Genomic DNA, 27,070 nt, shown 5'->3' with positions numbered 1-27,070 from the left:
AACTTCTCTTTTCTGCAGTGGTCTACTTCTCTTTAGTCCCTGCATATTTATACAAATAAGAGATCCACATCTGATATCTAATACCCAAGAAGCTAATGAAGTAGATATATTAACCTCGATAACAAAAATACCTGAAGTAGAAGTTTCAGAAGACTTATTTTAAGACTTATTTCCCTTCAAGCTTGCGAGGTAAGCCTTGCAGTTCCTCTTCCAATGACCTTTCACTCCACAGTGATAGCATGGGTCATCAGATTTGGTATTGTCCTTGCCTGCTTTGACTGCTTTGTTATTGCCCTTAGCCTTTTTGGATGTTTTCTTAAAACTTCCTTTGATTTTCCTCTTAGTTCTCTTGGAGGAATGAATAGCTAAGAAATGCCCAGTGCTAGCCTTGACATTGGGCTCCACAGTTTTAAGCATATTAAGCAACTCAGGGAGTGTGCATTCGATCTTATTCATATTAAAGTTCATAATGAACTGTGAATAACTATCTGGCAGAGATTGCAGAACCAAGTCAATACTTAGTTTATGATCCATGATAAAACCCAGTGAACTCAGTTTTTCAATGAAACCAATCATCTTCAGCACATGAGCACTGACTGATGATCCCTCTGCCATTTTGCACCGGTATAGTTGTTTAGAGGTCTCATACCTCTCCACACGAGATTGTTCATCATACAACTCCTTGAAATGAAAAATCATAGTGTAAGCATCCATACCCTCATGTTGCTTCTGCAACTCAGGAGACATAGCTGCAAGCATCACACATGCTGCAGTGTTATCGTCATCACTGTGTTTATTGTAAGCAGCCACCTCTTCCTGAGTGGAATTTTCAGTAGGCACCACTGGAAAGGACTGCTCAAGGACATATCCAATTTTTTCATGCTTGAGAACGATTCTCAAATTGCGGTGCCAATCGAGAAAATTTGGTCCGGTCAGTTTGTTGGCATCCAGTATGCCTCTCAAATTCATATGATTACTCATGATTCAAAAAACTGTAAATGACGAAAAACATAGAATTAATATGTATTATAATGCATGTGCATAAATTCAATATGGACTTTAATTAAACGTGCTCCTACTGTTTAAAATAAATTTATGACCCTCATACATAAATTATTTGAATCCACACTTGATTCCTAGCGGGTTGGGATCCCATTCGTTGTATCGAGATCTTGAGTGTACTCAACAAATCCTAATAAAATATTTGGGTAGATATTATTATCAATTGTATCTCCATACGACTCCCAGATCATTAAGCTGACAACTCTTTTGTCTTCACACGTCTTATGTGTTAGCTTAACATGCATCTAAAACTTATCTCCTTGAATGTACTCAACAAAAGATAAATTTTAGTCAAGTCAAACCCATCATTCAGAAATATCAAATATTTCATAGTATCAAACATATCCCTAATAGACCAGCTTTGAGTGTACTCAACAAGCTAAGGTCGATTTAGGATTCTCGTTTTTCACTATAATGATGGAAGGCATTAATACTAACTTAATATTTTTAACGAGGGATTTAACGTGCAATGGTCTCATCAAGTAATTATATATACATATATGTAAACATACATCTACTATGTAAATAAATATATATATAAGTAATAGTATGGATGATTTTGGACTTATTCTATCTAGTTTTCTCGAGGCAAAAGGAAAATTAGTTGGTCAATTCCTAAGGGGTACATCATTGGATTAATACCAATACACAATCTCCATGGTGTCCACCTCTCTTGCGCCTCCAATTAGCCGAACTTGCAATATGTATCATATACTAGTTGGCACGCAGGCCTAAAAGAAATCGGACTTGCAGACCCATAATAATAACAATAATAATGGACTCGCAGGTCCAATATAATAAAGAGCTCGCAGGCCCACAACAACAATAAGAAGTAAATCAACCATTCAACACATCCATATGGTCGAGTCCATAATTATCCATAAACATTCATCACATAAATGTTTCCTATGTATAATATCTAATATTATATGCAATGTCTCATAAATGTAGCAATTATAGTCGTCTAAATTAATTCAAAATTTTGGGATCGAAATAATTAAACAATTAATTAATCATATTAGTTAATTAATTTAATCGACGGGCCTATTTAATTAAAATCAAATTTTAACTAAATCTCGAATTAGAGCCAACTCCAATTCCATAACTATTGGGCGAAATAATTTAATCAAAATCGAATTTTAATTAATTATTAAATTAGAGTCATACTCTAAATTTTAATTTGTATTGGGAAGTGGTGCTAATTGAAAACAAAGTTTAATTAATATAATATTAGAGTCCAACTCTAATAAAATTGAATTAATATTTTAATTTAGGACAAAATTCCCTAACAAAATAAAATTCAATTAAGGGTCAAACTAAATATTTAAGTTAAAATCTAATTTTAACAAAAATATAAAAGTCGTCAAATTTTAAATAAATTTTTAATTCTGAGTCAAAATTAGGGTATGAGTCAAATCCAATTAAAACTCATTTTTAAAACAATTCAAAATTCAAAATCAAAACCTTTTGAAAATTTACAAATTTGACCCAAATTGGAAATTAACAGGAGACCCTTCCAAACTCAAAATTTACAGAACAGGTCCCTCATTTTAAAATTGCAAATTGACCCCATTTTCGTAATTGCAATCAGAGGCCCTTAATTACATTATTTGCAACAGAGGCCCCTGTCTGCACAACCAAACCCTAAAATTTTTTTTTTTTTTTAATATTTCTCCTCTAGTGGCGGCGCGCTGCAGGAGCGCCAGTACCTGCCACCCGCCCGCGCAGGAGCGCCTGTCACGCGGCGCGACGGCGGTGCTCCGCCGGCCTCGATCCAAAATTTTTTTTTTCAAGAACAGATTTTGGAAAAAAAAATTAAAACCACATTTGCTAGATTTAGGGATGACCATAATTAAACTAACATTTAATTTAATCAACACGTAAAACAGTTCCTAACAAATACAAAGTTGGCTCTGATACCACTGTTGGGAATTTACTTAAACATGCACATCGGAATTTAACAAATTTCAATTCCCATTCATGATTCAACTTTGTATTTAGATAAAAACTGTGGTAAGAAATATACCTTTTTTTTAATTTGCAAACTCCTTCGCGTTATTCCTTTCCAGTAGCTTGAATCTGCCTCCCACAGCTGTCCAATTGTCCAGCCTCCAATGAAATCCATACAGAGAATAGACTACAACTACTAGAATTTTTTTTTTGTGCCAGCAAGAATAATGATAACCTTATGAACCTCAAACCCTAGTCATGTATTTATATAAACTCAAACGGGCTCGGCCCGGTCCGGTCTATTGTTTAATTAATCTATTTAATTAAACCCGGTCCGTGAATTAATCAATCCAATTAATTAATTCGGGAATATAAATAACAAATCCAATTAATTAATTTATCCAACGATTGTTAAATTAATCAATTGGGAATTTGCAACCTATCAATTTTCTTTCGCTTGCGATCCATTAGGTTCCCGACCACGATATCTAACGACGTGAAATATTATTTTGATCTAATCAAAACTGATAAATTAAACACTCTTTTAATTTATCACAGATTCACACTCGTCGTCCCAGATTGACATCTAGCAATGTATCAGGGCAACACATGTGACGGGAAATGTCACGTGGTATGACAAAACCAAAACTGTTCGTTTACCATGAAATTATAATCTTTTAGTCAATATAATCCAATCAACTACGAGATATGGAAGTGTGTCAATCTCGATTATCGATCATATCTTTCATTCTTCTATTAAGTCAATATGAGTCGAAAACTCTTTTCGACTTAGATGTACACCTTGGCTAAGGATTTCATTATTGACTTAATTGAATGAAATGCAGATCACAATCTCTTACTATCTAAGAGTGACGAACCCTCTATTGATCATTCACAACCTTCATATGGTTCTTGACATACCCGAACGATGTCGTATTAGGCGCCCTTGGCAGAGCAACATCCAACACTGTCAAAATATGACCGTCCTCATATAAGGTACTATGATGACCTCAAGTTGTAGGACCAATTTCATTACCGAACGTTAGAGATTAACCACTGACACTCAAATAGTTATCCATGTGAAATCTGTTAGCGGGTCTCCAATATTTTGTTTTATAACAAAATATCCACGTGTTCATTTAAGTGTCACCACACTTTAACTCGTGAGATCAGCTATTTACTTCACAAGTAAGAAATGCCACACGTGATGGTCTAACTGTATTAACGATATCCGTATCTCGTTATTACTTACGACCACGGTTTATTCAAGATCTAATTATATGTAATTTGTATCTCACAATCACAACTCCTTGTGATTAACAGATCACTTAAAATTGGATATTGAGATTCTATTATTTAATATTATTTATCACAAAATTAATTTAAATAAATAATAGATCTCGCCAAAATCAAATGCATTAAACATATTAAAAGCGTTTACAACCTAAATCGATTGGATTTAGGGCATAACACTTACACGTATGACCATTCCGCCACAATTCCAATCGATCCAAACTAACCTGTAAAAATTTATAAGAGTGGGTATTCGAAAAACACCCAGTAAGATACGTGTAATTTTCATACACAATTATATAACAAATAAAATATACACTTCATACCACTTTACTCTTATGAAATATATCGGTGATCAAGCGACATACCCATTTTAGGTCCTCTTATAATCCTGTAGGATTTGATCTCTCTTTTTTAAAGAACCCGAAAGTTTATTGACAATCCGTGCATATTTAATTGAATAAAAAAGTATAAGAAAATAAAAATATTTGCATATAAAGTATCTTACCTCGATATAAAAGAATTTAAAGAATATAAATGCAAGTTCCAAATTCTAAATTTCTTGACTAAAAGTCAGCTTACTTTCTTCTTCTAAAAGTACTATCTCTCTCTATCGTGTACGTATATTTTCTATGGAAACATTTCTGACTCTATTTGGCCTTTACTTTTGTTTTCTGTGATGAGTAAATTGACTTCATGGGGGTATGTACAGGACAAATCATTAATTAAATTATAGTGTGCCTAGGATTTGATGAGACGTGTCCCATAAGCTAAAGAATTTGGGATAGGTATGATGTATAAACTTATCCCAATTTTGTAGAATTCCAAGGAGGTGAAAAGATCTTTCAACGCTAATACTGAGGCTAGAAATTTGGATATGCCTTGGTATTTTCATATAATAAATCTAGGTTAGGTTAATAAAGAATTTTTTTTTTTTTTCATTTCAATTAAGGTATCCTCATCACGTTAACTCACATAATAAGGTTGAAATTTTGGTAAATAAAATACTAAGTAGAGAATATAATTTAAAATTGGATAATAGTAAATGGAGTTTGAAATATATCAAAAATTTCAATTTACATTGATCAAAATAGGATTATAATTAGCAATTAATATTTATCCTAGTCAAAATAAGAATAATTAACAATTAATATTTATCATAATCAAGGTCGGATTCTTGTACATCACACATGTGAAATCATCTAAAATCATAAACCAACTTTACTTAATTATCAATTTAAATGGCAAACATGTGAAATCATCTAAACTCCATACGAACTTTTCCATAGCTCGTATGGAGTTCTTTGTAAACCAACTTCGATGAGACATGATTTAGTGTGTAGCACACTGCAATTTGTGCATGACCCAGGACGATTTTGTGAAATTTGCATGACTTATTATTAATTGGATTATATCTAGTAGTTTACGATTCCTCCTTTTAGATATACCATTATATTGCAATGTATGTGGAGGAGTTCACTGTAAGAGAATCTCATTCTCTTTTAGATAATCTAAAATTTCATCTTTAAAATATTGTCATCTCGATCGTATTATAGTGTGAGGATATCTTTATCTATTTGTTTCTCTACTGCTCGCTTGAATCCTTTAAACCTTTCAAGAAGTTCATGCTTGAATTTCATCAAATATACATGGCCCATTTCCAAAATAGTCATAAGTAAATGTGATGAAAAAAGAGAAACTTTATCTAGCATTAATTGATATGGGTCTACATACATCACTATGTATTAGACCAGTAATCATGCTGATATTTCTCCCTTTCAAGCAAAAGGAGATTTGATCATTGTGCCTAATAGATATGATTTGCATTTGTCAAATTACTCAAAATCAATTGATTCCACGTATATATCTCTATGTAATTTTGGAATTACATTTCATCAATATAACTAAGTCTGTAATGCCAGATTTAAGTATTATTCAGACTATCACTTTTATGCCTCTTAACTTCTATACTCATTATAAAATGCTTAATATTTAGAATATAAATGTTATTTTGTAGCTTACCATAATCATTAAGATTTTTATCAAAATAATTAGGAACAACAATTGTTCTTAACATTAACATTGTTCATTTTCAAACATGACATTCATTTTAATGTTTCAGCTACGATGGGTACAAAGTAACATTTCTCTAATTTCAATATTAAGCCAAAAAGTAACAGCAAGAAGTATGTTCCTACAAGCAATGTAGCAACTCTTGCTTATCTTCAACGTGTATGTCAACTTCTGACTTTTGTAGTGGTCTACTTCTATTTTGTTTCTCCATATTTGTATAAATGTGAGATCCACATCTAGTATCAAATACCTAAGAAACTCATGAAGCAGATGTAAACCTTGCAATATTTCTTCCAATGACCTTTCATTCTATAATGAAAACAAGGATAATTTGATTTGGTATTGTCCTTCGCTTTGACTGTATTAGCCATATTGGATATTTTCCCAAAACCCTTTAGACTTCTTTTTTAATACTTTTAGAGGAATCAATGGCTTGCCCAGTAATAACTTTAATATTGGGTTTAACAGTTTTAAGCATGTCAAACAACTTAATGAATGTGCATTTGAGCTTATTTATATTATAATTCATAATTAATATGAATAACTCTCTGACAGAGATTGTAGAACTAAGTCAATATTCAGTTCATAGTTCATTATTGAACCTAATTGCGACAACCTCTCATTGACAATCATCTTACATGAGCATTGATCGAAGATTGCTCTGTCATTTCGCATGGGTATAATAGCTTAGAAGTCTCATATCCTTCCACACATAATTATTATTATACAACTTTTTGAAACGAAAAATCATGCATTTGCAGACTCTCACGTTACTTTTACAACTCAGGTCACATAGTTGTAAGTATCACATACGTTGCAGTACTATTGTCATCACTGCATTTATTATAGCAGCCACCTCTTTCTTGATCGAGTCATCAGCAGTTATCTCTAGAAAGATGCTACTCAAGGACATAACCAATTTTCTCATACCTGAGAACAATTCTCAGATTGCGGTGTCAATCAAGAAAATTTGGTTTGGTTGTTGGCATTCAACATGCCTCTCAAATGCGTATGTTACTCAAGATTCAATATAAATGACGAAAAGAAAAAGAATAATATATAACATGCCTCAATCAATTTAACATAGACTTTTATTAAATTAATTATGCTCCCACTATTTGACTCAAATTTATAATCCTTTCGCATAATTTATGGAACCCATACTTGATTCCCAGTGGGCTAGGATTCCATCTGTTATATCAAGACCTTAAGTGTACTCAACAAACCTTAATATAACATTTGACTAGATACTATTATCAATTATATTTCTATACAACTCTCAGATCATTAAACTGACAGCTCTTTATCTTCACACATCTTATGTATTAGCTTAATATGTCTCTAAAATTTATCTCTTTGAGTTTACTTAGCAAAAGATAAATTTTAGTTAAGTCGGACCCATTATTTAAAAATATATAATATTTTATAGTGTAAAAAATATCCCTAATAGACCAGCCTTGAGTGTACTTAACAAACTGAGTATAATATCTAATTTGGGACTCTGATTTTTCACTATCATGATGGAAAGCGATTATAAATGTGACTTAATATTTTATTGAGGGGTTTCGCATTCAAGGTCTCATCGTAATAATCATATATATTTTATTTACATCAAACAAGCAAATAAACAAATATATAATATAATAATAGTGTGAACGATTATGAACTTTTACTATCTAGTCTTCACGAGCCATAAGGAATAGATATAGCATTAAATCAGTATCAATGCATTATCTCCATGATTTCCTCCTCTTCTTATATCTTCAATTAGTCAAATTACAACCTGTATTCTATACAAGTTGGCACGCAGCTTAATTGTAATTGGACTTGCAGGCCCATAGTAATAATAATAATAGCGAACTCACAAGTCCAAAATGATTAAGAGCTTGCAGGCCCATAATAATAATAATAATAATAATAATAATAATAATAATAATAATAATGGACTTGCAGGTCCAAGACAATTAAGTGCTCGCAGGCCTACAAAACAACAAGAATAAAATCAAACATTTAATACATTTATATGGTCGAGTCCATAATCATTCACTAATAATACATGCATCCTATAAATTTATTCTTATTTAATATCTAATATTATATGTAAGTATGTTTCAAGTTTCTAGCAATTAAGGTCGTCTAAACTCTTTTAGACAAATGGATCGGAACAATTAAATAATCAATTAATCATATTAATCAATGGATTAAATTAGCGGTAATTGTACACCAAATTAGAGTCCAATTCTAATTCCACAATTATAGAGCGGAACTATTTAATTAAAATCACATTTCAATTAAATATCAGATTAGAGTCCAACTCTAATTTTAAAACTTAGGGCGATTGAATTTAATTAAAATCAAATTTTAATTAAATAACAAAATTAGAATCCAACTCTACTTCTAAGATTTTAGGGTGAACTTGTTTAATTAAAATCAAATTTTAGTTAAACAACATATTACAGCCCCAGTTCAAGTCATGAAGATGAATGAATTTATACAGCTGAAACAAGGACGAATGACAGTGGAAGATTATATTCTTAAATTTGAACAACTATTTAGATTCGCAGCCTATATGGTTAATATTGACATACTTAAAGTAGAAAGATTTCTTTAGAGATTGAAGCCAGAATTATATAGAGATATAAACATGGTAGGGGTTCAAAAGATGTCATAAGCACAAATAGCAGAGAGAGCATTAGTTGCAAAACAATGCAAACAAAGAATTAATCATGTCCAAAAAGCTTGGTGACAGTTTAGACAAGGTTAAGGACAGGTTGGCCTAAAAATGATAAGAAAGCATTCTAAGGACAGAGTAAAAAACCTAAGTTTCAACCGAGGTAAGGATAACAACAATAGGATCAGGGTCAGCGCCCAAAGATAGATCAGGGCAAAGCCTCAACAACACAATCATCTTGCCCCAGATGTGGTGACAGCATGCTGGAGCATGTCCTACATAGTCTAGGATATGATGTGTCTGTGGAAAGGTTGGACATATTGTTAGAGCATGCCGAGCAATCCAAATCCTATGGAGTAGAAGAAGGTACCAGCTAGAGTATTTACTATTATTAGATCAGATGCCGAGATAAATCCATCAATTATAACAGATTTAATAGTGTTGGCTATGAGAGATTATGGTATAATTTTTGGAATGGATTGTTTGTCAAAATATCAAGCTACTATAGATTGTAAAAAGAAGTTAATAACCTTTCAACCATTGGGAAATGAACCATTCACATTTATTGGGATTGGAAGATGTTTCAGGCTTCCAGTTATATCAGTATTGAAAGGACAAATGTTACTATATAGTGGGTGTATAAGGTATTTGGTTAGTGTTATGGCTAGTGAAGCACAATACAATCCAAATCTTTGTGATGTACTTGTGGCACAAGAATTTCCAAAGGTGTTTCCTGATGATCTACCTGAGATACCACCAGATCGTGAGATAGAGTTTTTGATTAATTTAATTCCAAGAACATCTCTAATCTCCAAAGATCCATATAGAATGGCCCCAACAAAATTGAAAGAGTTAAAGTTACAATTACAAAAGTTGCTGGATAAAGGTTTTATTAAACTTAGCTTTTCACCATAGGGTATACCAGTATTATTTATTTGTAAGAATGATGGTACAATGAGATTGTGTATGGAATATCAAGAGTTAAATAAGGTGACAATTAAAAATAAATACCCATTATCGACGATTGATGACTTGTTTGATCAACTTCAAAGTGCAACTATATTCCCGAAGATTTATTTGTGATCTGGATACCATCAACTGAAGATAAAGGAAGATGACATTCCTAAGGTAGCATTCAGTATGAGATATGGTCATTATGAGTTTTTAATGATGCCATTTGGTTTGATAAATTTCCTAGTAGCTTTTATTGATTTGATAAATCGGGTATTTAAGGATTTTCTCGATAAGTTTGTCGTTGTATTCATTGATGATATGCTTATTTATTCTCGTACTAGAGAAGGACATACTGAACATTTGAAGATAGTACTTCATGTTTTAAATAACAAGCACTATTATGCCAAATTTAAGAAATGTAAATTTTGGTTAGACAGAGTAATATTTTTGGTGCATGTAATTTTAGGTGAAGGTATATCAGTTGATTTAAGTAAAGTAGATGCACAATTACTAATTGGCCATGGCCTACAAACCCTTCAGAAGTCCAAAGTTTTATGGGTTTAACTAGATATTATCATAGATTTACGGAAGAATTTTTAAAAATGGCCTATTCTTTAACAAAATTAACCAGAAAGAATACGAGATTTAAATGGACAGATGCTTGCAAGGAAAATTTTCGAGAATTAAAGAAAATACTGACTTCAGCCCCTATCATTTCAATTCCACTAGGTAATGGAAACTTTGTTGTTTAGAGTGACGCTTCTAAGAATGGTCTGGGATGTGTATTGATGCAAAATGGTAAAGTTATTGCATATGCATCGAGATAACTTAAAGAATATGAAAAGAATTACCCTACACATGATTTAGAACTCGCCAAAGTTGTGTTCACACTTAAAATATAGAGGCATTATTTGTATGGAGAACGGTGCAAGATTTATACTGATCATAAAAGTTTGAAATATTTGCTTACACAAAAGGAATTGAATACAAGACAAAGAATATGGCTAGAACTAGTAAAAGATTATGATTGTGTTATCAATTATCATTCAGGTAAGGCTAATGTTGTAACTGACAATTTGAATAGAAAATCGATATTTGGTGTTGCAAATATGATTATGACTCAAAAATTAGAGTTGGTAGACTTACAGAAAATGGATATTGAAATTGTATCACAAGGATCTGTGGAGGCTAAACTTGCAACATTGACATTTCAACCAATTTTATCGAATAGAATCCAGCAAGGGCAATAGAAAGATGATTATCATTCCAAGATAAAGAATGATATACATGATGGAAAAGTTTCAGACTCTCAGATATCAGAAAATGGTATCTTGCGGTTTAGGAAGCAAACATACACACCTGATAGAAAAAATATCCGAGGTGGTATTCTATCTGAAGCACACATGATACCATATTCTATTCATCTGAGAGCTACTAAAATGTATAGAGATTTAAAATCACATTATTGGTGGCCGAACATAAAAGAGGAGATAGCAAAATATGTGGGCAGTGTTTAACATGTCAACATATAAAAGCTGAACGTTAAAAGCCTATGGAACCTTACAACAATTACCTATCCTAGAGTTGAAATAGAAAAGAATCACAATGGAATTTGTTTATAGTATTTGGGTTATTGTGGATAGGTTGACTTAATTCGCTCATTTCATTCCAATTTGCTCCACTTATTTCATGGATCGATATGCTTAGCTATATGTACAAGAAATAGTTAGACTTCATGGAGTGCCACTATCTATTGTTTTAGACAAAGGTTCTAAGTTTTTCTCTCTCTTTTGGAAAAGTTTACATAAGGCCTTAGGAACACATTTATCTTTTAAAGTGTGTTTAATCCACATTCTTTCAAAAAATATATTCTTAAACAGTAATTTGACATCATTTCAACCACAAATTCTTCAATAAAATAATATTACACTCAAATCCAAAACTTTTTCTTATTTTTTAACCACACATTTCCCATCAATTCACTATTAAAAAAATGCATTCTTCTTAAAAAAATGTAGCTCAAACAAGGGCTTAGTACAGTTTATCATTCTCAAACTGATGGACAATCAGAAAGAACAATACAAATATTGGAAGATATATTGAGGGCTTGTGTATTAGATTTTCAAGGCTAATGAAGTAAATTTTTGCCTTTGGTGAAATTTGCATAAAATAACAGTTATTAGGCTACAATTGGAGTGGTTCCTTATGAAGCATTATATGTAGAAATGTAGGTATCATTGAAAAAAAGAATGTTAGAATTTACTGTAGGAGATCAAGTATTTTTGAAGATAGCACCAATGAAAGAGTTATGTGGCTTGGGAAGAAAGGAAAGCTAAGCCCATGATATATTGGTCCATTTTCTATTGCCATAATAATTGGAAATATAACCTATAGACTTGACCTTCCGTCATCAATGTCTCAAGTGCACAATTGTTTCATGCATCCATGCTAAAAAAAAATACATTGAAAATCCTTCTCTTGTATTGAAGAACGAACCAATTGAGATAAAATCAGATTTGACTTATAAAAAAAATCAATAGAGATTCTTCAATAAGAGATAAAGCAACATAAAAGTAAGAAAGTTACATTGGTAAAGGTATTGTGGTGGAATCAGTCAACAAAAGAGGCCACTTGAGAAAGAGAAGATGAAATGCGAGTTAAATATCTGAAACTTCTTGGGTAAGTAAATTTTGAGAATGAAAAAAGAGGGGAAGATGTAGTACCCCGAACTTTACATCACACATTTGACCAATACGATTCATGCATTTCATGCTATTTAAAATGTCATTTGCATCAATTTTCCTAATAGCTTTCTCTTAAAACGGTACGTTCGATTATTGAGGTTTTAAGATGTTTATATGGTGATAGTCTTCAATTCGTCAACCTACAAGGGAGAATTTCGCATTAAGCTATGATAGAAAATTAGGTTAACCTAGATGTTGGAGATTGATTTGTTAAGCAATGAGAATCTTGAAAAGGCTCATCAACCAAGTTTCAAACTTTCTATTCGGTTGGTAAAAGTCGCCCTTAACCCCTGGATAGGTAATCAAACATATTTGGGACATGATGCATGGAGTGACATGTTCTTGATGGAATAATATAGGTTTTATATAACATTATAAATATTGAGGTGTGAATTGTTGAAATTAGTCGAGAATCGGGTTTCGATCAAGTAAGCAATTAAATGAAAGGTTAAGGAATTAACTCTATAAAATATTTTGGGATCTTAAGGCAAGTAAAATGGGTTGTAAAAACATTAAAATAAACCAAGGACGCTTGATTTGTATCTGAAAAAGTAGATGTAAAATCAGAATTTTTGCTACAAGGAATACCTCATGCTTAGTACACATCATGCCTATTGATTTGTAAATTGACTACTTGTGGTGAATTAATGACATATTTACCTACATCTATATGCTATATAAGTGAGGTAAAAGTTTGGGAATTGATTGATGTGATTAAGCGTACAGAAAGGTGGTCGAAAGATGAACCGGGCAGCAATAGAAATTGAAAAACAGATTATGTCCATCTTCAAACTTTATATAGTTCAACCTTCACATGATCACTAATCGCTTATAAAGCTTGAGGAAATTGATTTGATTGAATGTTAGGACACTAATGATCCAATTAAGTGATGTTTATATTCATAGAACTTGAAAATAATGGGAATTATGCGGCTAGTTACTTGAGGTGTAAATCTAGAACATGTTGGCATCTAAGCTCTTAATATTAAATTGTGTTTTGGGGTTATCAAATTAGGGGTCATGTTTAATATTAGACGGTAAAACAGGTTGTCTTTCGACGTTAGGTGAGAAAAGCACTTGCCTACACCCTGTAGAAAGATCACACTTAGAGGCAAAAAGGTAAGTAAAAGTTTATTCGCAACTACAATGCAAGAATATAGTATTTGTGAGATAATAATGTTGGGACATTTACATAGCTTTTATAAGAAGCTCATCGTATATCATATGATGGTTATGATCGTTAAATATATAGCTTCAAAACATATTGACATCGATGTTGATTAAACATGTCATTGACGAGCATTTTCATGTGCTGTCCATGGTTGAAAATCTATCATACACAACATGATTTAAATTTGAGTTTTCCTCGTAAATGACCACTACTAAAACACCAAGGCATGTGAGGCATGTTTATGCGATATGTTTTTGCATCATAGGTGATACTTCCTGGGTGATTACAAGGGTAGATAAGGAATGGGCCTTTGGTGATCACGAGAGGGTGAACTACTGAATTGTGCCCTTGTGATGTTATGATTATTGACGTTGTAGGATGGGATACTTCTTAGGTGATCATAAGGACAGTTAGGGGATGGGCCTCTAATAGTCACAAGGAAATGGTCCACTCACCAATGTCGATGTCATATTGGCAATTTGATTATTGATATTGATATTGTGCATAACTCTATCCAGTGTATAATAGGTAGGTCAAGGGTCCAATAAAATGAAAGATTTCAAAATATATTATTTTGAGTTGACTTCGATAAATATTTGATACAATGCATCTTCAGCATGATATGATGTCATATACCATTATTACTCATGACATGCGTGAATTTTGCTTACTAAGCATTAGCTTATGTATTTCTTGCATTGTAGGTGAGCGTGGAACTTAATAGAGGTCCGGGCTAGTTATGAAGCTCTTACGAGATTTCGAAATTTGATGTACATGAATAACAACCTAGAGCTATATTATATTTTGGGAATCCTGCATTGTATATGTATACTTCTTTAAATGGCCTCTTGATACTTTTATAGTCTCAAAGTATATATGTTGGACTATGGTTATATGATATTTGATTTCGATACACTATAAGAACGTCATAGGTGATCAGGAGTTAATATAGAGGGATATACTTGTGATAATGTTTCATTTTATCAAGTGAAAAAAAAAAATTAATATGTGAATCATGTGTCTATGTCAAGTCATCAATTTTATTCACATACATGTTACTGTATGATTATCTGTATAAAGGGGATCCGACGAGATTGACTCTGAATAATTTGTGGAGTCATAAATTTCCCAACTAGCATGTTTCCTTCATTGACGAATGCCTCTTTATTCACTTAAATAACCGAATTATTCTATGCATCAGCCATCTCTTGTTGTTGTGCTTCTCTTTGCCTGCAACAAAAAGTACGTTTGATTTCCAGATCAACTGGTATCAATTCATCGTCTCCCGAATTTTGCATAAAATGCTTGGAAAAAAAAATAGAAGCACTCAAATAAATTGATAAAAAATATATATATATAAGCAAAAAAGAACGACATAGTCTCAAAAAATTAAACTCAAATACAATCCCCGACAATGATGCCAAAAACTTATAACACAAATATGCTTTGTTTGAAATTACCGCAAGCGTACGGTTCGTTAATAAGTATTAAAATGAATTTTCAGTCCAAATTTCGTACCCTCGAAGATTGTACTAGTTCAAGTTCGAATCAACTTAACCCTGATCAAAACAATGGAAATTTATGATTTTTTTATAACTAAATTATAACAACTTAAATTATGTATGAATGCATGACCTAAATTAATTAAAATCAATACAAGGTTATAATTAATTCAAAAAATAAAAAATGATGACGAAAAGCGTATTAGGATCCCGAATCTTCTTGTATCAATTCCCTTTAATCCGAGCCTTGTGAATTTAACAACACAATTCAATTATAATGATATATACTCCTAATTTGTTTAATAATCTCTCGACTAGAATTAAACATATCATTACATGTGATGCAACTATATTTCTATAACGAATATAAACATACAAGAATGCATTAAAGATTTACTTCACCTAAAGATCATATAAAGTATAGTGGTATATTTCTATCCAATGTCGAACTTTACGATAATTCACTACAACAAAAATTGGCCTTTTACAACATTTTATCTTATGCTGCAAACCTTGATGTTGCCGTAGCGTGAAAGATATGACAACGTTTTTTCCCGTTGCGAAAAACATTTTGCAGCGTTTTTTTCGCGTTGCGAAAAACTTTTTTGTAGTGTTTTATTTGCACCGTTTTTTCTCGCTGCAAATTACTTTTTTACAACGCTTTTTAAACGTTGAAAATAACATTTTGCAACTTTTTTTTAGTATTATCTATGCGTTTAACCTTATTTTTTGCAATTTTTTTGCCGTTGTCGTAGGTCATTTTACATTTTTTTTTTCATTATTTTTGTTCGTACAATGATTTACATATACCAACCACAAAAACATAATAGAAGATAACTATATCAAATAACCTCAATAATCATTATAAATTGAACTCCAAAATGTAACAATATCCGTACAAAATTCTAAAACACCTAAAAATATCCAATATATTTTCCAAAAAAAAAAAAAAAAAGTAGTGAGTAAAACTACCCCCATTGGCTTCCTTAATTTTCTTCTCAACAATTTTTGACAAAAGCTGTACGTCAAGTATCGATCCTGGCCTATGAAAAAAAGAGATAAAGATATATGCCACATTTTAGGCATTTGTACCAATTATAATCGAGAAGAAAAACAAAGAAAAATAAGGAAGTTAATGAAAAAGATGTAATATCAAACTTCAACCCTATCACAAAAACATTATCTAGATAAAAGGAGGTTGCTCAGAAGTACATCATGTTGGAATAATTAATAATTACATATGTGGGCTTCACATTCGATTGCAAAATTTTACAGATTAGATATATGGCTCATAATGATAATTGTGTTTGGGCCAAATTTATTAAGTGATCAATTGAGCCTTTTACACATTACGAGTTGTAATTTATTTGATATGGCAATTTAAAGTATGTGAGTCAAAAATAAACCCTAATTAGAATTCTAGTTGTAATGAGACGACTCAAATTATTTCCTATATATAAAGGCTAGGTCCCCTATCCTCTCCATATGTTTTATTGGCTTGCCCCATTGATAGCTAATACTTTGTGAAGAGCAAGGAGGGGAAGATCTTGACCGCTATTATAACTATTATTCATATCAACAATGGCTTCCGCAGGTATGAATTCGATTTATCAATTTATTATTTTGTGATTCTTGATTCTTAGCATGATTGAAATTAAATATTAACAATTGGTATCAGAGCGGCATGTTAAGATCAAAATCCATTATTAAAACAATATACTACCTCAACTGTTTCAAAACTTTTCAACCTCACGTTGAATTTTCATGTTGAATTTCGTACCTATAATTGGTGTGGCAGCTGGGATTTCATGTTGGCATATATATGTATAAAACGTTCATAATGAAAACCCATTCCATCTGCAAAATCCAGCTCCCCATTCCCTCATATAAGAACCCTAGCAGAATATCACTATCGATCGATCAACATTAATTTCCTCTCTATATCGCCTACGTAATTCTTCGATATATGATGAAAAATGATGAACACCGGGGGCCTTTGCAATTAATTAAATTCCCCAAGATTTCTTATTTCTGATTTATTATTATTATTTATTTGTTAGTTAGTTCTTTTCTTCTGGGCCTATAAGAACCAGATTGTTGATTGCATTTGGAATTGGGGGTTACCCCTCGTTTTGTTGGGTTGACCACAGCAAGAAAAATTAGAAAAAAAAAAAAGCTTTCAGCTTCTATCAGTTTTTGGGAGACTTGTAGACGGGGCCCCTTTTGTAAATTGCTAATCTCCTAGCCTCTGTTTGCAATTACAGATTGGGGGGGGTTAAGTTTGTAAATAATAAGAGAAGGGCCTGCTTGTAATTTAAGAAACTGGAGGACCTTGTTTTAATTTTAAACCTGGGGGTCAGATTGCAAATTTCAAAAAAAAATTGTTTTGAATTGAAATTTAAGGGTTTCAAATTGGATTTTTAAAGTTTTGACCCTAAAATTTCAATTTTGATCCAAATTAAAATCTTATTTAAAATTGACCCATTTAAAATAATAATAATAATAATTGACAACTTTTATATTTTCGTTAAATGTATAATTATTGTTGTTATTATTTGTTCGTTTAAATTTCGCCTTTTATATATTAAAATTTTGTTGCCAATTTTAGTTCTCAATCACATGTGAATTTTGTCATTCATCGGTTAATGATTATAATTGTTCCATGATTATTATTTTGTGATTAAATTTTTCTATGGGCATTGCGACGATTCTTGTTTTCCCACTAAGAGAAATATTTTGAAATAAAAATGGGTAGTAGCTGCCAAGTGGCACACTCATTATTATTTATTCGATTTTCTCTACAATAAAAATATAAGTATTTGTGCAACAATCTTGATTTATTGCATATAACATCTTGCTCAAAGGTATTGTTATATGTGATATTTTTGGAAAATGACATAAGGCAGTTAACGAGTTTACCTTGGACTAGAAATTTCTTTCTGCCCAAAGGTGTTGGTTATTTCGAAAACCAATGTAATTTTGTTAACTAATTACGTGATGTGTTCTAAGAGTACCTTATAGCATGTTGTATTGTCGATCCAAATGTGACTTTATGATGATGCACCTAGACTCTTAAAAAAATTCATATGTTTCGATTTAAATTACAGATTATCTAATTAATAGCCCATATTAATTAGTTGGATATTTCATCATCCATTTGATTGCATGCATTAAGTTTGGATGATATTAAGAGTGACATTTTATGTTTTCACAGTTTATAATGCCCCATCTCTTTCGAATCAATTGTCTGCTATTGAAACTTTGACTGGAAATAACTATGTGAGATGGAAACGAGACGTAAAAATAGCACTTGGTCTTTTGGGTTTGGATTTTGCAATGGAGAAAAAGCTTGAAAAACCCACAGATAAGAGTACCCTTGAATATGTAACCGAGTATGAAAAGTGGGAAAAGGCTAACAAACTCTGTTTGAAAATCATTAAGCGATCGATATCTGATTCCATTCTAGGTGCCATCCCTGGTAATGAAAATGCCAAAAGTTTTATGGATGCCATAGGAGAAAAATTTGTTGAGTTTGATAAAACCGAAACTGGGGATCTGATGAATAAATTGATGAGCATGAGATATGATGGCACAAATGGTGTTAGAGAGCATGTCATGAAAATGATAAATATATCATCTAAGCTAAAGGCTCTTGACATTCCCATTGCGGAGCCTATCCTAATCTATCATATTTTGAATAGCCTTCTTAGCAAGTTTAATCAGCTTAAGGATGCTTACAATGCTCAGCAGGATAAATGGAATTTGAATGATCTCATAGCAGTGTATGCCCAAGAAGAGTACAGGATGGGCCGTGAAACTGTTAAAACTGTACAATTAGCTTTTCAGCCATCACAGAAAAAGGGGCCTTCTCATAATCATAAACCTAAGTTTCGTAAGGGTAATAAGTCCCACCGAAATCAGCAGAATAAAAATTTTAGTGGTCCCAAAGGAGTTATACAGAAAAATGACCAATGCAAGTTCTGTAAAAAGAAGGGTCACTGGCAAAAAGACTGTTTGAAATTCAAGACTTGGTTGGAAAAGAAGAAGAGTTATCCAGGTATTCCCTTGGCCTCAGTTTGTTTTGAGTCTTCTTTTGTAGATGTGCCTTTGAATTCTTGGTGATTAGACTCAGGAGCTAGTATTCATATTGTGAATTCCTTGCAGGGATTCATAAGCAAACGGTGGCCAAGTGAGAATGAAGTAAGCTTGAGCGTTGCAAATTGATTCCAAGTGAAGGTTGAATTCATAGGAGTAGTGAAGTTAACTTTAGACTCTGGTTTTTATCTTGTTTTGGAAAATACAGTTTATGTACCGCAGATGAGACGGAATTTAATTTCTATACCAAAACTTGATGCTTGTGGTTTTAAATTTGATTTTGGTAATGGAATGGTTAAGTTATTTAATGATTCTCGTTTGATTGGAAATGGCATTTTATGTGATGGTTTATGTAAATTATCTTTGACTTCTTTTGGTGATGTCTCGTGTGTTACAAATGTATCAAAGAAAAGGGCTTTAATTCGTAAATCATCCTCTATATTGTGGCATAAGTGATTGGGTCATATTTCTAAGGATAGAATGGAAAGATTAGTAAAAGATGAGATACTTCTTTCCTTAGACTTCTCCGATTTTGACACCTGTGTAGATTGTATAAGAGGAAAGTTAACTAAGTTTACGAGGAAGGGTTCGACTAGGGGACTTAATTCACACTGATATCAGTGGACCTTTGCTTTCCACTATATATGGGAATAAATATTTCATAACTTTCATTGATGATTTCTCACGATATGGATATTTTTATTTGATTAACGACAAATCACATGCACTTGAGAAATTCAAAGTTTTCAAACTAGAAGTAGAGAAACAATGTGGGAAAAGTATCAAAGTTGTAAGATCTGACCGAGGTGGTGAGTACTATGGGAAATATGACGAGTCTGATCAAAATATGGGTGATTTTGCAAAATTTTTACAAGAGTGTGGAATAGTGCCCCAATACACCATGCCAGGAACACCTGAGCAAAATGGTGTTTCTGAAAGACGTAATCGAACTTTAAAAGATATGGTTAGAAGTATGATGAGTAGAACAAATTTGCCTGAATATTTGTGGGTGAAGCCTTGAAAACAGCTATGTATATTTTGAATAGAGTTCCAAGTAAAGCTGTTGCAAAGAAACATTTTGAATTATGGACAGAACGTAAGTCAAGTATGGCTCACTTTAAAGTTTGGAGATGTCCACCTGAGGTTAGGATTTATAATCCATTTGAAAAGAAATTAGACCCTAAATTAACTCCTGGATACTTTATTGGGTATCCAAATAGATCAAAAGGATATAAATTTTACTGTCCAAATCGCGGCACTAGAATTGTGGAGTCCATTACTGCTAAGTTTCTGAACAACGATTTTGAAGATAGTGGGAGTTTCACGTTGAGAGAAATTCTTGTTGAACCTAATCAAGTTGTAGTTCTAACTCCTGTCATACAGGAAAGAGTTGGTTTTCAACCAATTGAAGTTGTTAATGAAGAACCGAGGAATCAGGAGGAATCTCCAATTCCTCAAACAACGATTGAATCGGTTCCTGAGCCAAAAGTTAGGAGATCACAAAGGGAAAGAAGATCTGCATTGCCCAGTGATTATATTGCATATTTATTGGAGATAGATTTTTATATTGGGCATATTGTTGATCCTGTAACTTATAACCAAGCATTGACAAGTCGTGATGCACATAATTAGATAGCTACCATGGAAGATGAAATGAATTCCATGGAAAAGAATAAAGTTTGGGATTTTGTTGAACTTCCTCCAGATGCTAAGGCTGTAGATAACAAGTGGATTTTCAAAAGTAAATTAGATTCAAAAGGAAATGTTGAACGAAATAAAGCAATATTAGTTGCAAAAGGTTTTACTCAACGAGAGAGCATTGATTATGTTGAAACCTTCTCTCCTGTTTCATCGAAAGATTTTTTTCGAATTATCATGGCTCTTGTGGCACACTACAATTTGGAGTTTCATCAAATGGATGTTAAGACAGCATTTTTGAATGGAGATCTTTCTGAAATGGTTTATATGAAACAACCTGAAGGTTTTATTGTAAAAGGAAAAGAAAACTTGGTGTGTAAGTTAAACAAATCCTTATATGGTCTCAAACAAGCATCTCGACAGTGGTATTTGAAGTTTGATGAGGTTGTGACATCTCTTGGTTTTGTTGAAAATACTATTGATCAATGCATTTATCTTAAAATCAGTGGAAGAAATTTTATTTTCCTTGTACTATATGTTGATGACATTCTGCTTGCTAGCAGTAACTTAGGATTACTTCATAAGACAAAGAAAATGTTGTCTGCTAATTTTGAGATGAAAGATCTTGGAGAAGCTTCCTATGTACTTGGCATTGAAATACATCGTGATAGAAATCGTGGCTTATTGGGACTTTCTCAGAAAGCTTATATACGACGTGTTCTAGAAAGGTTTAATATGCAGAATTGTGCAGCTGGTGATGTACCTATCATAAAAGGAGATAAGTTTAATAAAACTCAATGTCCAAGGAATGAGCTGGAAAGGGAGTCTATGACGATGATCCCATATGCTAGTGCTGTGGGAAGCTTGATGTATGCTCAAGTTTGCACTAGATCGGATATAGCCTACGAAGTAAGTGTCCTTAGCAGATTTCAGTCTAATCCAGGACAAGAGCATTGGAAAGCAGCTAGGAAAGTTATGAGATATTTGAAGAAAACTGAAAGTTATATGCTTACATTCCAGCGTACAAATCATCTTGAGGTGGTAGGATATTCAGATTCTGATTTTGCTGAATATCAAGATGATTTGAAATCAACCTCAGGTTATATTTTTACATTAGTTGGTGGTGCCATTTCTTGGAAAAGTGTTAAACAAACTTTAGTTGCATCTTCTACTATGCAAGCTGAATTTGTGGTATGTTATGGGGCTACAGTCCAAGCCGTTTGGTTAAGAAATTTTAACACTGGCTTGAAAGTTGTTGATTCCATCTCAAGACCGATCATCATCTACTGTGATAACAGTGCAGCAGTATTCTTTTCAAAGAATAATAAAAAGTTCTGGTGGATCAAAACATATTGACATCAAATATTTGGTCGTTAGAGACAGAGTCAAAGAAGGGCAGACGAAAATAGAGCATATCAATACAGAGGCGATGGTTGCAGATCCCTTGACTAAGGGACTCACTCCAAAAGTCTTTAAGACACATGTTACTAATATGGGTATTGTGGAAACATTTGATATTTTTGGTTAGTGGGAGTTATTTATGTAAAGAACTACGTTTTGGGCTTGATCCCTTTACGGGGTACGTAGGCAACCCATATGTTTTCGGGTACAGCCCCTTCTGAAAATAAAATAATTTTTCCCCTATTCATGAACTATTTTAAGCATGCATTTGACTTATGTCTTTTTATATTATTGACATTTTGAAATATGACGTATAAAGACATAAGATTAGCCTCTTTTAGAGACATGTGGCTTCATTTTGATTCAAAGCTATGAGTTAGCACAATTTTTTACCACATTTGGTGCTAAGTTCATACCACATACTACCACATTGGTTGGAGGATGGGAATCCATGTCGATAAGGATGTTGACATTTGTAGCTGTGGAATGGTCTTACATTTCTTAAATTGGTGTAATGACTTCTATGTTCGGTGTTAATATTCTTGTTGGACCGGATCATGTTATGTAAGGTGTCATCATTGGAGCCATACTTTTGTGGCCACCTATGTAGTCTAACCCGGGTGTTAAAACTTTGTTATGGCAATCAAACGTTTGCTCAAGTGGGAGAATGTTGGAATAATTAATAATTCCATATGTTGGCTTCACATTCGATTGCAAAATTTTACGGGTTAGATATATGGCTCATAATGATAATTGTGTTTGGGCCAAATTTATTAAGTGATCAATTGAGCCTTTTACACCTTACGGGTTGTAATTTATTTGATGTGGTAATTTAAAGTATGTGGACCGAAAATAAATCCTAATTAGAATTCTAGTAGTAATGGGACGGCTCAAATTATTTCCTATATATAAAGGCTAGGTCCCCTCTCCTCTCCATATGTTTTATTGGCTTGCTCCATTGATAGCTAATACTTTGTGAGGAGCAAGGAGGGGAAGATCTTGACCGCTATTATAACTATTATTCATATCAACAATGACTTCCGCAGGTATGAATTCGATTTATCAATTTATTATTTTGTGATTCTGGATTCTTAGCATGATTGAAATTAAATATTAACACATCACACATCCAGCTTCAGTTGACTAAACACCTATAGTAGCCCCATCATTTATAACCCAACAGAAAGGCGCGAGACAGACTAAAATGCCAAGCAAGATAAAGATAACTGTTGACCTTGTGTGTAAAACCTTGCTGCTAGCATGGTATAACGACACTTCGGCTGATCACTACTTCAACTTTGGTATGTGTCCTGGAAGGGCGACTTGAAATTTTTTTTTTTTTTTTGCTGTTCATAGAGTTAAAGCCTTTCTTGAAATTCATCATAGGAACTAAGAAAATTCAAGGGTTCAGAAAATCGTGTTTGGCAACTAATAGAAGTTGATTATAACCTTAAAATCAAACTTAATTCTGAAAATCATTGACATCTTCGTTTACACAGCATGACAATAGACCATCAGCTTCATTCAACCAACAGACTTTATTTTTTTAATTCCTCTTTCGGTGCCAAATATGACACTTATTGAAAATGGAAAAAACAAACAAGAGAGTCCAACTAAAATTCTTTAATTTAAAAAAAGCAAACTGACACGATCCATCCCGAATCACCTTAGAGGATTCGATACGCATCGTACGCCGATGGTAGAAACCAGCTAAACACCGAACCCACCATCAAGGCAACTTTAACTTGCTTGACTAAAAAATATATTCAATAAAATTTTGATAGAGTTCCCCTTGAAATATGAACTAAAATCCCCTGAACAATAACCAATTTCCTCAAATTAATACATATAATATAAATCAGGGCACACAAGTTACTCAAAATACAAATTATACAAATAAATTGCCGGCAAATCAATATTTTCTTGCTTTACAACCAACAATCCTCAAATATAACCAAAGATACCAAATATGCAGTGAACCCATGATAACTTTTTCTGACATAAACTATATATAACCCAAAAGAAACATGTACTATATAATCTAATAAAGTAGATCATACAACTAATGACATGTGGCTCAATTCGGTGGATCGACAGGCCCAAAGCTGCTCAACTGAGCTGCTATCTGATAAAAAAAATGGTGAAAAGATGTATGAGCTTATAGCTCAGTGAGTGGATAATTTGCAAATAAGTATACTTTTTCTATTTATGCATATTTTCTGAAAAATCTTGCACTACTAAAGCTTCTAGGAATTCAGAAATCTGGTAACACTTTTAAAACTAAACATGATTGCAGCATAAAATTCGTTATTCTTAATTCTAGGTAAGCAACAGTAAAATATAGTGATTATAAATAATCTGATATCCATGAAAATCTATAAAATATTGCTGTTGCTCAATACTATAAGCTGAAAGTTTTATTTTGAAAACTGAATTAACTGAATTCTATAATATGAAATCTGAGAAATTGTAGAAATACTGAGAAACCATACCAAAAAGGTACTCAATGAATAGCCTTACTCATGTATAGAGTAATCTCAATGTACAAGACAAAGTCATTCAAATCTGATAGTCTGATAATCTGGTCATACGTACGCAGAGCTACCCCAAAGGCTAATCACCCTAGTACACGGCCCATAGGTGTACGAGAGTGGATCCCAAAGACCTCTGATAATCTGGTTATACGTTATGGAAACACATTCACAATAGTGCAGAGCGGGTAAAATCATCATAACTGGTCATACAATGTGGAAACACATTCACACAAATACAGACTAAGGTAAAATCACATGGGTACATTCTGGTGGTTTTTAGAAATAACTTTAACCATACTGAAACATTTATATTAATATAACATGCTAATCAAATGAGGGTAAACTCACTTGGGTACATTCTGGTAGTTTTTAGAAATAACTTTAGCTATACTGAAACATTTATATTAATATAACATGCTAATCAAATGATTTGATTAAACTAAATTTAACTTTAAAAATAATTTATTATGAATCCACTTTATTCTAAAAATCATGCTGTCAATTCAATTGAATGAAATGATAAATTTTCTAATATAATATAAATTTAATAAATACTAATTTTTGAAAAATGAGTTTATATCCACTCACTAGTTAAGCTACAACCTATGAAGGTCGATAAGCTTTTCCAATTTTCTTGTCACCACCTGGAATATGATACCAAATAACCCATTTAACAACTAGCATACCAAATATTCTTAACATTTAACTATGAAATATTAGAACTTGATTTCTCGGAACTTGAATATAATCTTTAATCTCCTTCACAATTGGAACGAATTCTACCTTCTAGACCATTCACTGATCTTTAATTTATCATAATTACCTTCATCCCAAACATAAAAACAATTCTTTCTTCTAATCTAGTGAAACTTGAATTCTCACATACACTAATCTAATTTACATCTTATTCCATAAATTCATTCCATAAAGTTAATATTTCATCATCAAAATCATTTCCCCTAATTATTCTTATTCAAAAACTCAATTAAAAACTCTAGGTTTGCCAAAAATAGTATAACTTACCTTGATGCAAAAATCTTTCACAAAACAAAAAGATTAGCTTGAAATCATGCTCTTACCTTCAATCTGAAAATTAACCCAAACAATTCCTTAGAACCCTAGAAAATCAACCATAACTATTTCATAAAATTTTAATCTTTACCTTTTGAAGAATTAAAGATATAAAGCTTCGAGTAGTTGACACCAAATTTCTTCCTTCTTTTTCCTTTTCCTTCTGCTTTTTCTTTTTCTCTTCCTTTTCCTTGGTTTTTCTCTTCTCTTCTTTCCCAACCTCACTGCCCGATTTTTCTACTGTGTGTGAGTGCGTGTAATCATTTGAAAAATGAGATATTAGTTAAATACTTGCCACATGTAATCCATTATACCAACTTTGCAAAGAAAGCCCTCCAACTTCAAATAAAACCACATTAAATCTAAACTTCTAAAAATATATAAGTAGACCCCGAAATTTTATTTTGTCCAATTTAATCCTTCAAAATATTTTTCCTATTAAATTAAGTCCCAATTAAATAATTTATTTCATTTCAGTCTTTTTTGACTTTGACTTTGACAATTAAACATTTGATTTATGACTGGCAAAATTTGGGTTGTAACACAAACTTTCATAATTAATCCTGCAAGAATTCAATTAGATAAAAGCAAAAAGATATCCATCTAGTATTTCATTCAAATCATGAATTAATACCTCTTACAACCCTTAAATCCAACTTTTGCAACTGAAAGCTTGATTTAGCCTATTGGTATGAAAAAAATTAGCATCAGTGATAAGAGGTGCAGATTTTTAATTTTAGTTAAATCATTAAGGCTTTTAAAATGAAAACATAACCTAATAGCCACTGAACAGAATGGAGCCCAAAGATCACTAGATATTAATAACAAACTACCCATGGGAGGGGGTTGATGGAAGAGAGGGATATAAAAGGAAGATATTGGGGTGGGGGGGGGGGAGGGGGGGGAGAGAG

At 32.4% G+C, this 27,070-nt stretch overlaps 1 protein-coding gene across 2 annotated transcripts in view; it reads right to left on the bottom strand.

Annotated features, from left to right (window-relative positions):
* Positions 1-24,426: 24,426 nt before the first annotated feature.
* The window catches only part of LOC111406382, a 4,055-nt gene continuing 1,411 nt past the window's right edge, over positions 24,427-27,070 (bottom strand). Inside the window, exons 1-3 of one of the 2 annotated variants that reach the window (XR_002704995.1) lie at positions 26,251-26,787; positions 25,677-26,174; positions 24,427-25,229 (exon numbers count right to left, since the gene is read on the bottom strand). Coding sequence is in view for 1 of the 2 variants with exons in the window: in XM_023035812.1 (XP_022891580.1) it covers positions 24,609-24,679; positions 26,168-26,174; positions 26,251-26,399 (227 nt within the window). In the remaining variant the exon portion in view is untranslated. Of the gene's footprint in view, positions 25,230-25,676; positions 26,175-26,250; positions 26,788-27,070 lie in introns of those variants that run through there. The other variant, XM_023035812.1, reaches the window with a different exon arrangement.

The sequence above is a fragment of the Olea europaea genome, chromosome 12 (genome assembly GCF_002742605.1).
Source record: "Olea europaea var. sylvestris chromosome 12, O_europaea_v1, whole genome shotgun sequence".
Lineage (NCBI taxonomy): Eukaryota > Viridiplantae > Streptophyta > Magnoliopsida > Lamiales > Oleaceae > Olea > Olea europaea.
The sequence above is the reverse complement of the archived record's forward strand: the minus strand, read 5'-3'. Positions and strand labels throughout refer to the sequence as shown.